This window comes from Anguilla anguilla, chromosome 2, assembly GCF_013347855.1.
Source record: "Anguilla anguilla isolate fAngAng1 chromosome 2, fAngAng1.pri, whole genome shotgun sequence".
Classification (NCBI taxonomy): domain Eukaryota; kingdom Metazoa; phylum Chordata; class Actinopteri; order Anguilliformes; family Anguillidae; genus Anguilla; species Anguilla anguilla.
This window is the reverse complement of record NC_049202.1, coordinates 55374941-55388778: the sequence shown is the minus strand read 5'-3', so window position 1 is coordinate 55388778 and position 13838 is coordinate 55374941. Positions and strand designations below refer to the sequence as shown.

The window sequence follows — 13838 nt, the reverse complement described above, 5'->3', positions numbered from 1 at the left end:
GGGGGGAGGGTCCCACACCTGTGTGGTGACCGCGTGAAAAACGTCTGGAGAAAGCCTCCTGTCACAGTGCAGGCTATCGCTACAGACTGACAGAACCCCAAGGAGCACAGCAACAGGCTCTCAGAACCTTGGGCCTCGAACCTCAGGCCCAAGCTCACGGTCCCCATGAGCCGGCGCCACCAGGAATCCACTGAACACCAGATGAGCTGCCTCTGCTGGCTGGGTCAAAAACGTTAAGCTAACCCAGCCTCACCGCAGTACTGACACAGCCATATGAGCTGCTTCTGCTGGCCGGGACAAAAACATTATGCTAACCCTCCCTCCCCGCAGCACAGACGCGGAGCTGGAAGGCTGTGAGGCGGACGCTCTGGTCTGTGCTCCAGGCGAGCCCCCACGCCCGGGGGGCTTCGCCGAGGGGGCGGGCGGCAGGACGGCCAGCAAGACGCCGGAGCCGGGCGGAGCCACACGCCCCGCAGTGATCACACGCACGAAGGAGAGGCCTGCGGAGAGAGGGGCGGGCCGACAGGCGCCGCCGCTCCGGCGCACTTACCTTGGAGCCCCGCTCGTTAAAAATAATTTCCACGTCCAAAATCTTCCCGAATTGCTGCGGAGAGAAAGGAGACAGGGAGAAAGGAAGGAGAAAGAAAATAATTAGAACATGTCACGTTTGCACTTTGTGAAGAGGCTCAGATGCTTGATTGTAACGCTTTCAAAAATAGAACATCCTGCTCTATTTATGCCAGTTTAAGCCGTGTATTCCACTGCACACAACAGGCTGTTCAAATCACATTTCTTTGTAATAAAAAAAGGGCTTTGCAGTAATTTCCCCAATTCACTGGAACCCTTCTCAAAGCAGAGAAATCCATGTAATTCATTAACATTTATAAAAGTTAATTTTAAACAAGAACGGTGTAGAGAAAACTGCCAGAGCCGGTGGATTGGGAGTTGTGCTGAGGTGCACTGAAAGTAAATTGAGCATGTATCAGTAATAATGCATGAAACACACAGACAAATGCAGAGTATACACTTTTAAGTGTGCTGCAGCGTTTAAAAGGTATCAAATTTAATTCCCCTTGGGGACGGATGCAAAGGCCACGTGGCAGTCCTAAGTCAATAATTTCAGCTGTACACACACATATCCCGGTATAAAACATGCACATGTACATATCAGCAGCAGAAATGCGATCATTTGACTGGTATGGCGAGTAAACAGCGCAGCGGTGCTCTGAGAGCGGCGGGGTGCAGTGGATGGATATTAAGCGGAAATCCACACAGGACCGCGGTGCCGCGCATGCATCAGTGAACTTAATGGTGGACATTAGACTCCTTTCTCTGCTGTTTTTCGGAGGAATGAGCCTTCCCAAGCACAAAGCGAGGCGGAAAAGGATGCCGTGTGCACTTTCAGAGCTGCTTAAAGCAGAACACCTCCTTCAATTAAAAGGGAAAATTGAACGGAGAACAGCCATTATTGCTAATGATGAACCATACATTTGTTTATTATCACCGTGACAAATATTATCATGGTAATTACCTGTCACACCGCCTTTTATTTTTGCAGCGGTTTCCTCTCAATTCTGCCGCATTATCAGATTGTCATTATAACGACCACAGAATGCCCAATATCTCTTTTTTATTAACTAATTAGCATTAGCCAGAAGGCATTGACCACTCCCTCCACGAAAAAAAAAGGAAGAAGTAAATGAATCTGTGCTGGGGAGCATGTGTGCTGTGAAATGTCGCATGTAATAAACTCAAGCGTCCTACAGAGCGGCTAGTCCTGCTGGAGTATTGGCATTTGGAATGGCCGAGGAACATTGATAATGCTAATGACCCGGCCCCCGCTCCTTGCCCCCGAGAACCCGAAAGTGCGCGGGCCGGCGGCGGCGAGGCCCGGCGGGCGTGGCGGGGCGGGGCGGGGCGGGGCGGGGCCTCTCTCCGCCTGCAGGCCGCTTACGGGGTGATAAACACTGCCCCCCGTGCGGGGAGGGGCTCGGCCATGTTAACCCTGCTTGCCTTATGATAATGAGGGCCCTGGTGCGCTCACAACAAGACCTTGAATCAGGTAGTTTATTTCAGTAAATAAATAAACATGCTGGCGCGCAGCAAGGTCAGGAATCCAAACACCGGGAAGACCGCACGCGCCCGAGCGGGTTTAAAGAGCGGTCCCACAAACACCGACCCCCGGAGGAGGGGGGAAGGGGACACGGGGGCGGAGGACGGCTCCACGTCCCGATGAGGGGTCCGGCTCCTCCCTGTCCTACAGGAGCGGGAGTGCGGCCAACGCAAATGTGGCCGAGGAGACCACTCCCCCCGCCGCCCCCGCTGAGCGAGAGAGCGGGAAGCCGCCTAAATGAGAAACCAACAGAGCCGACAAACAAGTGATTGTTTGTACATTTCTCTTTTCCCTTGTTTCTGTGCAAGCGACTGCAGTGGTCTCAAGGGGTTAACAAGCTTAAGTATTCAATTTAACGGGTTTGCCTTCAGATCATTAGAAAACAGTGGAATGAAAGCAAACCTTAAGTTCCTCTAATGAGTGGAATGAAAGCGGGTTTTAATTGCTGTCTACAATGGCCGCATTATTTCATTAAAACTAATTACCCTGTCAAGCAGTCCGCGTCGGCTTCATTTCAGCACAACAGGGAAGAAATGGGCCTTCCAGGCACAGCGCGCTCAATGGGATTGATCGTTTGGCTGGGTCACTAATAAGGTTAGGAAGAGCCGGCTTTTATCTTCTTACACGGCCAACGGGAGCGCCGGGCGCGAGCGGGGCGGGCGGGGCGGCTGATTGGGCGGTGGCGCCCGCCCCGAGCCGGGCACCCCGCCCCTCTCAGAGCTCGGGCCCGCTCCGAACGGAGACCTCCCCCCACTCAGGTTAGTGGAGGAGCGAGCCTCCCCCTCCCCGACATTCCTCCCACCGAATTCAAATTCTACGGCTTCGACCAAACATCTGCTACTTGACATAATTCCCTCAATTTGTTCAAATGAAAGCAGTTTATACGCGAGGCTAAATCAGGCATGGCCATTTACATCCCAGCGTGATCCTTTCATACGGGGGGACGATTCATTCTAAACAAAAACGCGCGGGTACTGACTGCATTAACCCAACCCGCCGGGTTTATGGTGTTGGTGAAACACGCTTGCGAGGGAAGACGTGTTTGCGGTACGCAGAGAGGCGCCCGCACGCCAGTAATCACAGCCTTCACTCAACCCCAACAACTGCAACAACACGCCCACAAAAACGGAGATCACCGTCAGGCCGCGGGCCGTGCCCAGCAATTACCTTCCGCGAGGCCGCTGAATGCAGGGGGGGAGAAATAGAGACAGGCGGCTGCATCGGGCGCTATTCATGTCATCGAGGGGTAAACTGCAGACGGTCTGACGGCAGCAGCGAAAGCAGGAGGAACTCTGGGAGTTTCCACCGCGCAATCCATCTTCAGGATGAAAACAAGAAATTACAGCTCAAGCTAGGTGCTACCTGGAATCCACGAGGTTTATAGAAGCAGGCAATTAAAATATGCAGAGGTCATTAAAAAGACATTAGGGGCACCCTATGGCACCCTGCAGCACCCATATAAAACTCCCTGCAGGTTTCCATCCGGAGACGCATGCTCCAGAGGAGGCTCTCAGGTAATAGGGTAGGTAATGGAGGGTGTGCGGGTGATGTAGTGTCTCATTTAGGAACCCCACTCTGGTGGTGTGATGGGAAGAGCCCTCGCGCAGCTGGCTTTCCGAGCGCGGCGTTATTAAACACGGGGAAGGGGCGACGAGCAGCCCCATTACACGTCGCATAGCGCCACACATTACAAGGGGGCTTCTTTAATTACTCCAATATAACACAGCCCTGCGAGCCGCCATGCTGGAAGACCTCTTTACTCTCTGTGCCGGAGTTGGGGCTGAGCGGTGCATGATGGGAGTGCGCCAGGGCAGGCTCGCGGGGCTGTGGATGGATGTTCTCCTGGGCGCGGCGTGGCACAGCGGCTAGGGCTGGCAGTTCAACCAGAAGGCTGAAGGGTCCAATCCCAGGTGTGGCACCATTTGACTAAGAAGGAGTGGTCAAAACCTTGTCAGTGCTCACAGGGAGAGTTTCATAAATCATTTGGTGACATACCTGCAGTGTGCTGGTATGTTCTTCCTTTCTTTGCTATTTTTTTCTTCACCGAGCACCTGCACTGTATTAAAGATTTATATATGCGTCTGTGAAACAGCATCAGCATTGCTCAACCAGAGTCACATCACTAAAACTCCTTCGATGGGTATATGATGTGAGCTGACACAAAGTCATCTGCAAAACAAATAAGCAATAAATAATAATTCTGAATTTACCTCAGAGATCAGGAGATCTAAGTATTTTGCCATGAGATTATGTTACATTCTAAACATGTCCTCGAGCTGCACGAAAAGCCGGTACTTTGAGAACTATTTTACTCAATAACATTAACACCTCATACTTATTGTTGTAATTTCCCTAGATGTGTTTTTCTAATTACAAATTAAGCTGAAATAAGGACTGATAATGAGTGCAAAGTTTTTGTTGTCTTTGCGCTGCTGAACTCCCACACACCTCGACTCATCCACACTACTGCAATATTCCAGTCTGCCACATCCGATTGGATTTATTCTCCATTTCAGATTCCATTCTCTTCTGTTTGCATCGAGCGCAGAGGCTCGTATCGACTGGAGCTAGCCGAGCAGCACGAGTGCATGCGTGTGTGCCAGTGTGTCTCTGTGCGCGTGTGTATGTGTGTGTGCAAGTGTGTTTCTGTGCGTGCGTGTGTGTGTGTGTGTGTGTGTGCGTGCCTGTGTGTGTGTGTGTGTGTGTGTGTGCGTGCCTGTGTGTGTGTGTCCGTGTGTGTATGTGCGCCTGTGCACGCCTGTGCGTGAGTGTGTGTGTGTGCGCGCCTGTGTGTGTGTGTGCGCCTGTGCATGTGTGTGTGTGTGTGTGCGCGTGAGTGTGCGTGAGTGCGTGTGTGTGTGCGTGCCTGTGTGTGCGTGTGTGTGTGCGTGTGTGCGCCTGTGCATGTGTGTGTGTGTGTGCGTGCCTGTGTGTGCCTGTGTGTGTGCGCCTGTGCATGTGTGTGTGTGTGTGTGTGTGTGTGTGCGTGCCTGTGTGTGTGTGTGTGCGCCTGTGCATGTGTGCGTGAGTGTGTGTGTGTGTGTGTGTGTGTGCGCCTGTGCATGTGTGTGTGTGTGTGTGTGTGTGTGTGTGTGCAGATGGAGAACCGGTGGCCTGTGTGTTATCAACCTGCAGTGGGCTGCACCATTGAATGCTATAATGTCCCGATATTGCTTTTGTTTGCATTGTGCCTCTGCTCAAGCAGAGCGGTAATGGCACATCGAGCCACTGGCACATTACAGCAATTACAGCCAGGAGGAAGGCAGAGCGCACAATGATCCGGCTGAAGCCCATTGTGCGCCGGAGCAAAATGCTGATGGGATCTTTGTTGCGAAGCGCCAGTTCAGCCCACCACGATTTATCCCGGGCCCGTTCCGTCGATGGGGAAGGGGAAACTTTGACAGGCCTCGAAATTTGCATAATACATCCATAAGTTGCACAATTCCCCTAAACAAACAAACTAAAGCCTGGGTGCTAATTAGAAACCGATCTGAATTCCAAAGACCCCAGTCCGGTGGTGGGAATAGTAAACTGGGAAAAAAGAAACTCTAGGAAATAAATAAAATTGAGAACAGTGTCAAGGTGGCAGACATGTTTAAAGGCGTAGGTTTAATAAGTTTATCATATTTCCCATAACAAAGCGAGACTAGTAAAGATAAACAGCCAATCTATGTATAGATTTAAAATAGATGAGATTCTGTCTGGTGTTATTTTCTGCAAACCTTGACATTAAGCATAATTTAAAATATATCTACCTTTGAATTAAGTTGCATATTCAGAATTCGGTTGTGGTATATTTGGACAGTTGAAATAAATTTGCATAGTTTAAATACATGCTAACTCCAGAGGCAATGAACACAGAATGGCACTATGAATTTTGCCCTGAGAAATATAATTGGATCCAAATAGATCTTCAATAAACAATATAAATAAAGCTGAATTAATCAGAGATTAGATCCTCAGTACAGTAGAATACTTAAGCACTCTAAGGCCAGCTTCCTGACTCACTTCCCGATTACTGACAGATCAAAATCATGTGATCACTGCTTCCAAATGAGGTGCGCATTCACTAAAACCCACACATGCCAAACATATGATTTACATATTACAATACATATTGCTTAGAATTAGTTTCAGTGCTCATTTCGCTTCAGCAAATAAAAACGACATTCACCAGGACCATCTATTTAATCATCTGAAACGTTTTATCTACAAAGTACGTTTCAGTTTTCGTGTTGTTTACCAATTTAGACCATTTTTATTTGTAATATATACTATGTACAGACTTCTTGGAATAAATTGTCAAAGGCTAATGCAGAGTTTAAACAACCTGTGTTTTTTCCCCAATGAAAATGATATCGGTGAGGTGCGTGCGGCTGTGGCTCACGCAGCCCAGACAGACAGAAAGCCCATACGCAGTCTGACAGAGATAGCCCTCTCCTGGTGAGCCGTAATGCCTGGTCTTAGGATAGAGAGCAGGGCTGCAGCAGCTCGCAGGCCTGCGCGCCTCAACACAGGGCGCCTGCCTGACCCTCTGACCCCGTGATCGATTGAGCTCATTCAACACGAATCCAGCTGCAGCGCTGGACCAGCCCCACGCAGCAGCAAACCCCGTCCTCACAGGCTCTCTGATCCGTCTCCTCTCCCTCTCCTCTCTCTCCCCCTCTTCTTTCCTCTTGCTCCCTCTCTTTCCCCCTCTCCTCTAATCTCTCCCCCTCTACTCTCCTCTCTCTCCCTCTCCTCTCCTTCTCACTCTCCTCTTTTTCTCACTCTCCTCCCCCTCTCCTCTCTCTCTCCTCACCTCTCCTCTCCCCTTCTCTCTCCTCTACCCCTCTCTCTCCCTCCCCCTCCTCTCCTTCTCCCTCTCCTCTATCTCCCTCTCCTCTCCTTCTCCCTCTCCTCACCTCTCCCCTTCCCTCTCCTCTCCCCCCTCTCTCCCCCTCCCCCTCCTCTCCTTCTCCCTCTCCTCTATCTCCCTCTCCTCTCCTCTCCCTCTCTCCCTCACCTCTTCCTCTCCTTCTCCCTCTCCTCTATCTCCCTCTCCTCTCCCTCTCTCTCCCTCACCTCTTCCTCTCTTCTCTCTCTCCCTCTCCTCCCCCTCTTTCTCCCTCATCTCTTCCTCTCCTCTCTCTCCCCCTCTCTCTCCTTCCCTCAGTGACATTGGCTAATGGCGGCGTGGCGCTCGGCGCCTGGGGGGGGGCTCCACGGAGGCGCCGGAGAGCTGGAATCCCGAACCCCACCACGGCCCCCCCCCCCCCAGCACCTGCATCTCTGGCGGAGCTGTCACCTAACGGGGAGCTAATGAGGAGGAACTCCCTTTTAACTGCGCTGAGAAATACCACTAATTACGTCCACACCGCTGCGATCCTCCTCGTCCGCGCGCTCTCCTCACATCAACGCCGGGAAGCTTCAAAGAGCGAAGCCGCACTTTCCATGGGTTTCTATGACGATAAACTACCATAGGCAACAGATGTTATTGAGGGTTTAAGTAGAGAATAAATCTTGGACTCACTATTATACTAAATGTTATTGTCTGCTATACTACACCACCGGTAAACATCGTGATCTTAACAAGCTAGTCCAACCGCATGATTTTTATCATCATCTGGCAACAAGCTGTCACTCTTTGTCTGAACAGACGTCCTGTTTCGCGCTGTCAGTTAATCAGAAATTAAACAGGTGAAGCCCGAATTGTGTACTGTCAGGTTAGTTACAGGGAGTGCTAGATCACTGCATCGCAGCGGCAATTTGATAATATTCACATTTTCTGTAACAATCTATCAGAACTGGCAGCAACAGGACTCCGAAAACACACCGAACAAACCCATCAGTAAAGCTTTCATGTGCTGCGTCTGAAAATGCAGGCGCGCAGGATAATGATAAGGACACTGTGTGCAGGCCCAGGCGTGTTTAGCGCTGGGCATCCTTCACTAAGGTCGTTGGGCTGTTGTCAGGTTAGGTGTGGGAGAGCTACCGCGGACACCTGCCACAGACCGGGCTGAGAGCGCTCTGCCACGAAAGACTGAGGAGCTCCCATTAAATATTCATCCCTCAATGCTGCACGCTCCCAAATTAACCACAGCAGTTATAACTCAAGGCGTAAAATCAAATACGCGGCTAATGCGCGAACCGAAAAAAGCTCGCCCGACATCTGCGGGCGAGCGGCAAAGGACGGTCATCGGCAAAGACGACCGGCCGGCTGCTAAAAGACTCCGAGGCTGCTCTCCTGTTCCGGAGCAAGGTTGCGCGGGGCGTTGGGTGTGAATCATTTAAGAGGTACGACCAGCATATGCAATTTTAATGAACGCTGAGAGCTCCCAAAAAGGCACTTAACCTTTTAGTTCAAAGAATGGGCGGACGGACGAGCGCTGACAGCAGCGAAGGTGTGCGATAACAACACGCTTCCTCACGCTCCAAACGAGGGTTGTGTTTTCTGTGCGTGTTTCCCCGCTCGCTCGCGCGCCGCAGCGACTCTGCTCCTGCGTATCGTTGCTGCGCTGAGCGCTCCGCGCCCGCGCGTGCGGTGCGCCGGACCGGCGGCGTTTGGGAGGCTCACCCCGAACATTTGCCGTAGGTCCGGGTCCCGGAAGCGGAAGGGGATGTTGGAGACGTGTAACCTCTTGGGCTGCTGCTTCTCTGAGGAGTCCGAGGGCTGCAGCTGCTGGGAGCCCTCCGTCTGCGCCACCTCGTCCGCCTGCTGGGGGGGGAAACCGAAAAACAGGCCGCTCGTTAGGCCCCGCCTCCACCGCGGGTCAGCTCCGACCCCATCACGTCACATCAGGAAGCACCGTTGCTGTTAGCCGCAGAGTTCTTGAATTCCACAGGAAGTGAAATTCCACAAGCCATATATTATAGTTTCATACCCACATAGTCATGTATTACAAATTCCTTACACTTACTCAACATTTGTATGTAGCGTGGAAGATTAAGGGACCTGTCAAAAGGTGCGGATATAGATTTAAAAACCTGTGACACGTCTAGACTAAAGGGTTCATTATTGGCGCCGGGTATAAAGACCTGAGGGGGAGAAACTCAAACAGCACTCCGGCTCAAAGCCCATGTGTTGATCTGTCCATCACGAGCGGAAAGTGGCAGCGACGCTCCCTCCTCCGGATGAATGACATGCCTTTGAGCTGCTTTCTGTGACAACCTCCATTTATTTCACCCTCACACGAACGCCTTTATAAATACAGCCAGAGCCGCAGCCACCACCTCTCTATTCAAGGAGGAATTGGTACGGCCAGCCTACCGCTGAGAGGTACAGCACTTCAGGGGGGAAAAATGTGCCAATTACCAGATAAAGACCAGAAACACCCAAGGGAGCTTCCGAGTTACTCAGTAAAAATATTCCAGTTAAAATGATCCTGCCATTTTAAAGGTGCAGCCTAATCAATTATGCAACTGTTTTCTTTTAAGGGCTCTGTTTACTTCTCAAGGATAAGGGGTAGATGAAGAGAATGTTATGTCATATGGAAACAACGGAGTGTATCATTTGATAGCTACATTTCAATGTTTTCGGTTCTGAAATCCTTTATTTAAAAAAAAAAAAAAAGAAAAAAACACGCCAGGAAAGAAACAGCTCAGACAGAAAAACACAGGCTTCAGGAGTTAATATACATAATGAATTAGAATAACATGGGGAGGTGGGACGGAAAGATGATGTCAGCTAAAGTTCTGGGGCTTAGCAGGATCAATGAGAGAGAAGTGCTGAAGGCAGCGACATTCTGGCAGCCAGCGGACTGCTTCATAGTCCGCAGACGGAGGGGGGGGGGGGAGTGAGAGAGAGAGAGGGAGGGTGGGAGAGGGAGAGGGAGAGAGAGAGAGAGAGAGAGAGAGAGAGAGAGAGAGATTGGGTTCCTCAGCTAAGTACACAATACACTGTTTGAACAAGAGTCTCTAATGTTTTCCTTCCCAGCAACACTGAGGAGCTGCAAGGTCAAAGATATAAGACTAAAAGACTTCAGAACGCAGTGTGGCTCTGCAGTTCACATAGCCCGGCTCAACAAGAGCGGTCCGTGCAAGACAACCGCAGACAGCACGGGCTCTCCTACACAGCCTACACACCACTGGACTCTACCAGGCAATCACAGACACCACGGACTCTCCTACACAGCCTACACACCACTGGACTCTACCAGGCAATCACAGACAGCACGGACTCTCCCACACAGCCTACGCACCACTGGACTCTACCAGACAATCACAGACACCACGGACTCTCCCACACAGCCTACACACCACTGGACTCTACCAGGCAATCACAGACAGCACGGACTCTCCCACACAGCCTACGCACCACTGGACTCTACCAGACAATCACAGACACCACGGACTCTCCCACACAGCCTACACACCACTGGACTCTACCAGACAATCACAGACACCACGGACTCTCCCACACAGCCTACACACCACTGGACTCTACCAGACAATCACAGACACCACGGACTCTCCCACACAGCCTACACACCACTGGACTCCACAAGACAATCACAGACACCACGGACTCTCCCACACAGCCTACACACCACTGGACTCTGCCAGACAATCACAGACACCACGGGCTCTCCCACACAGCCTACACACCACTGGACTCTACCAGACAATCACAGACACCACGGGCTCTCCTACACAGCCTACACACCACTGGACTCCACAAGACAATCACAGACACCACGGACTCTCCTACACAGCCTACACACCACTGGACTCTACCAGACAATCACAGACACCACGGGCTCTCCCACACAGCCTACACACCACTGGACTCCACCAGACAATCACAGACACCACGGACTCTCCCACACAGCCTACACACCACTGGACTCCACCAGACAATCACAGACACCACGGACTCTCCCACACAGCCTACACACCACTGGACTCTACCAGACAATCACAGACACCACGGACTCTCCCACACAGCCTACGCACCAATGGACTCCACAAGACCATCACATCATTCCTTATTTTTCCCCAGCCACTTCTTAAACATGGAGTTCTCTCTTGTCGACTGCTCAAGATGAGCAATTAGAACTTGCTTTTTAATAAGACTGCTGCACACATCCCAAGTTTTCTACAGAGCCTGAAGCTACAAGACTATAATACACTGCACTGTGTAGAACACCACTGCACAGTTTGCAGCTCTGCAGGACTATAGCAAATGGTGCTGGTCTGTTAGACTAATGCAGCTAGTACAGCACTACAAGACTATCACAGAGAACCAGGCTCTACAAGACTAACACACAGACTGGCTTTATACAACTACTGCTTTCAGACTGGCTCAAGATGGCTGAACACAGAGTGGCTTTACAGTACTACTACATACACTGTGGCTTTACAATACTTGGAGTGGCTTTCTAAGACTATCGTGCACAGATTAGCTTTACAAGACACAGGGCAGATCTAGATGCACACAGTGCACCCGGTTCAATCCCACTTTAATCCACTACAATGCACTGTTTGATAATCGCACCCTGGCTAGACTGCACAGTTCTCCTCATCACACCCCCAACTATTTCCCTGATAAGAAATGAACTCATTCATTCCTATTGTTCATTATCATTAATACAAAACCGTTATTAGCATCATGATAGCGATGATGATTGCCATCATTACTGCCCTCATCATCATAATCATATACATTGCTAAAATTGTCATCGTTTATTTGTTTTTGCGGTTCTAGCTCATCCAAGATGATCTACATTGGGAGCGTACGTTTTTTTTTGCGAAACAGATCCTTTGTTTCAAAATCCCATTCACACCTTCACCTTCAGCCAGCATCCCAGCTGGCCCCAACCCTCACCCCCTAGTAGAGAATCCACAGCCCACCCCACAAAGCTTCTGTCCCCAGTGGTGAAGGGAGATTAGCGGCTGGAGTGAAGGGATGGGGCTGGGGGGGTGGGGGGTGTGCGGAGGGAGGGAGCTTGTCAGTGTGACATGTGCTCCTGTGAGAGGGGTTAAGTGGCTGAAGCAAGCTTAGAGGGACACAGCGTGCGCTCCAGGGTGATGCATTGCACTGACGCTCTGTCAGAGACCTGGGGGTGGGCGGCTGGTTGGTGGGGTGGAGGAGTGGTGGGGGGGGGGTTCAGGTATTGGAGAATGAAAGGGTATTTGGAAACCTCTGAGTCAATCCCTTCCATCCATCACTGAGGACATTATCTTCCTGTTAAAAAGCAGACTCTGCGCTAGCGCGCCGCGGAACGGCGCGAGCAGAGGAACACGGCGTTCGCCCAGACCGCCACGCCAGGCCCCCCGTCCAATCAGACGGGTCAGATCCCGATAGCGCAGAGCTCCGCTCGCTTCCCGCTCTCTCTGCCGCGCTCCTCCGCCCGGTGGTCTGACTCCCTCCCCAGCCCATTCCCATGCAGCCTACCCTTCGCCCTCTGCTATCAGGTCACCATCATTCTGTCTGGGATGCTGCGCTGCATGTTTGATAGAACTTAACTGTGAGCTCACTCGCTCGCCCTCTCTGCCTCTTTCCTCCCCGTGTCTGTCACACACAATCTCTCCCTTCCTCTGCTTTCTCCATTTCCTCCAGCTTTCTCAGCGTTCTCTTTCTCCTTTTTTCCTTTCTCCTTTCGCTCATAAACAACAACAATAACTGAACATGCCCAGCATGAAAGGGAGAAATCGAAGTAAGTCATTAAAAAAGGAAAACAAAACAAAAAAAAGGACATTTTAAAATAATGTGCGTGTGTGTGTGTGTGAGCGTGCATGTGAGTGTGCATGTGTGTGTGTGTGTGTCACATATGGCCTTTAGGCTGAAGAAGGCACCTATATACTGTTCTTCCAGAACCTTCTCCTAGAACCTTCTCCCCTAAGCAGGGTAATTTGTCTATGTCCGGTTGGACAGATTTGTCTAGAGAAGCAAGCTTCCCAGATATTCTCGTGCATTTTACATTCAGTCCTATGACAAACTGAAGCTCCATCGACCGGTCCGCTGGGGCCCAGTGTAAACCGGTTCTCTCAGGACAATGCCTGTTCTGCTCCTTCAGGGCTCCTGGGCCTGTGTCAGGCAGTCTCAGTGGCTGCCCTAAGCTGGTCTACTTCACACTTTTTCCAGTGTTTCACTGTGGACAGAGGGGCCGTCATGGCATAAAGACTTTTAATACTGTGCTCAAACTTGCTCCTGCATTTGTGTTCCTCTATAGGAGACACTGCATTCTAATTCTGCACGGCGCTGTTTTCATGCTGCTTGGTCTTAGGTACGGTTCGTGCAGTGAGCTCCATTCTTGGCTCAGCTCTTGGGGAGTCAATGATCTTAAAATGAATCCAGAATTAAAAATCCCCTTTTTTGGGTGTTCATAATTGGGAGCGATAATAGGTACTCTCCTGGAGCTATTGTTGGCTCGCATCGCCGTAATTAGACAATTTTGTTTTACAACGTGTTCTTTTCACATTTGCTCCATTATCACTGTGAGCTGACCGCCCCCCCCCCTCCCCCCCGTGCCCAGCGCAGCAGGCAGAACAGCCCAGGACAGCGCAGTCATGTTTATGGGGGAGCGCGGTATTAGTATTCCTCAGGCACAGGATGCCCTTCCTGTCATCTCTTTTTCTCTCCATTCATTTGCTGCGCTCCAGCCTAAATGTGTGCGGTTCAGGCCGGCGCTCCCTCTCTCTCTCTCTCGGGCCTCTCTGCGGGCTCGTCCCGAGCTGAACTCCCGTCGGCGCGGCGGCGGCGTCGCTCCGCCCAGCTCGGCGCGCTGAAGGTCGAACGCGCCAG

General features: G+C 51.1%; 1 protein-coding gene across 10 annotated transcripts in view; it reads right to left on the bottom strand.

Moving 5' to 3' along the window:
- Nucleotides 1–13838, bottom strand: part of rbfox3a (RNA binding fox-1 homolog 3a) — a 401085-nt gene that overhangs the window by 33400 nt on the left and 353847 nt on the right. For 8 of the 10 annotated variants that reach the window (XM_035404693.1, XM_035404691.1, XM_035404684.1 and 5 more), the window contains 2 exons: nt 8670–8810; nt 551–604 (listed from right to left, as the gene is read on the bottom strand). In XM_035404693.1, the coding sequence (XP_035260584.1) occupies nt 551–604; nt 8670–8810 (195 nt within the window). The remainder of the gene's footprint in view (nt 1–550; nt 605–8669; nt 8811–13838) is intronic. The other 2 variants (XM_035404687.1, XM_035404690.1) reach the window with 1 other exon arrangement.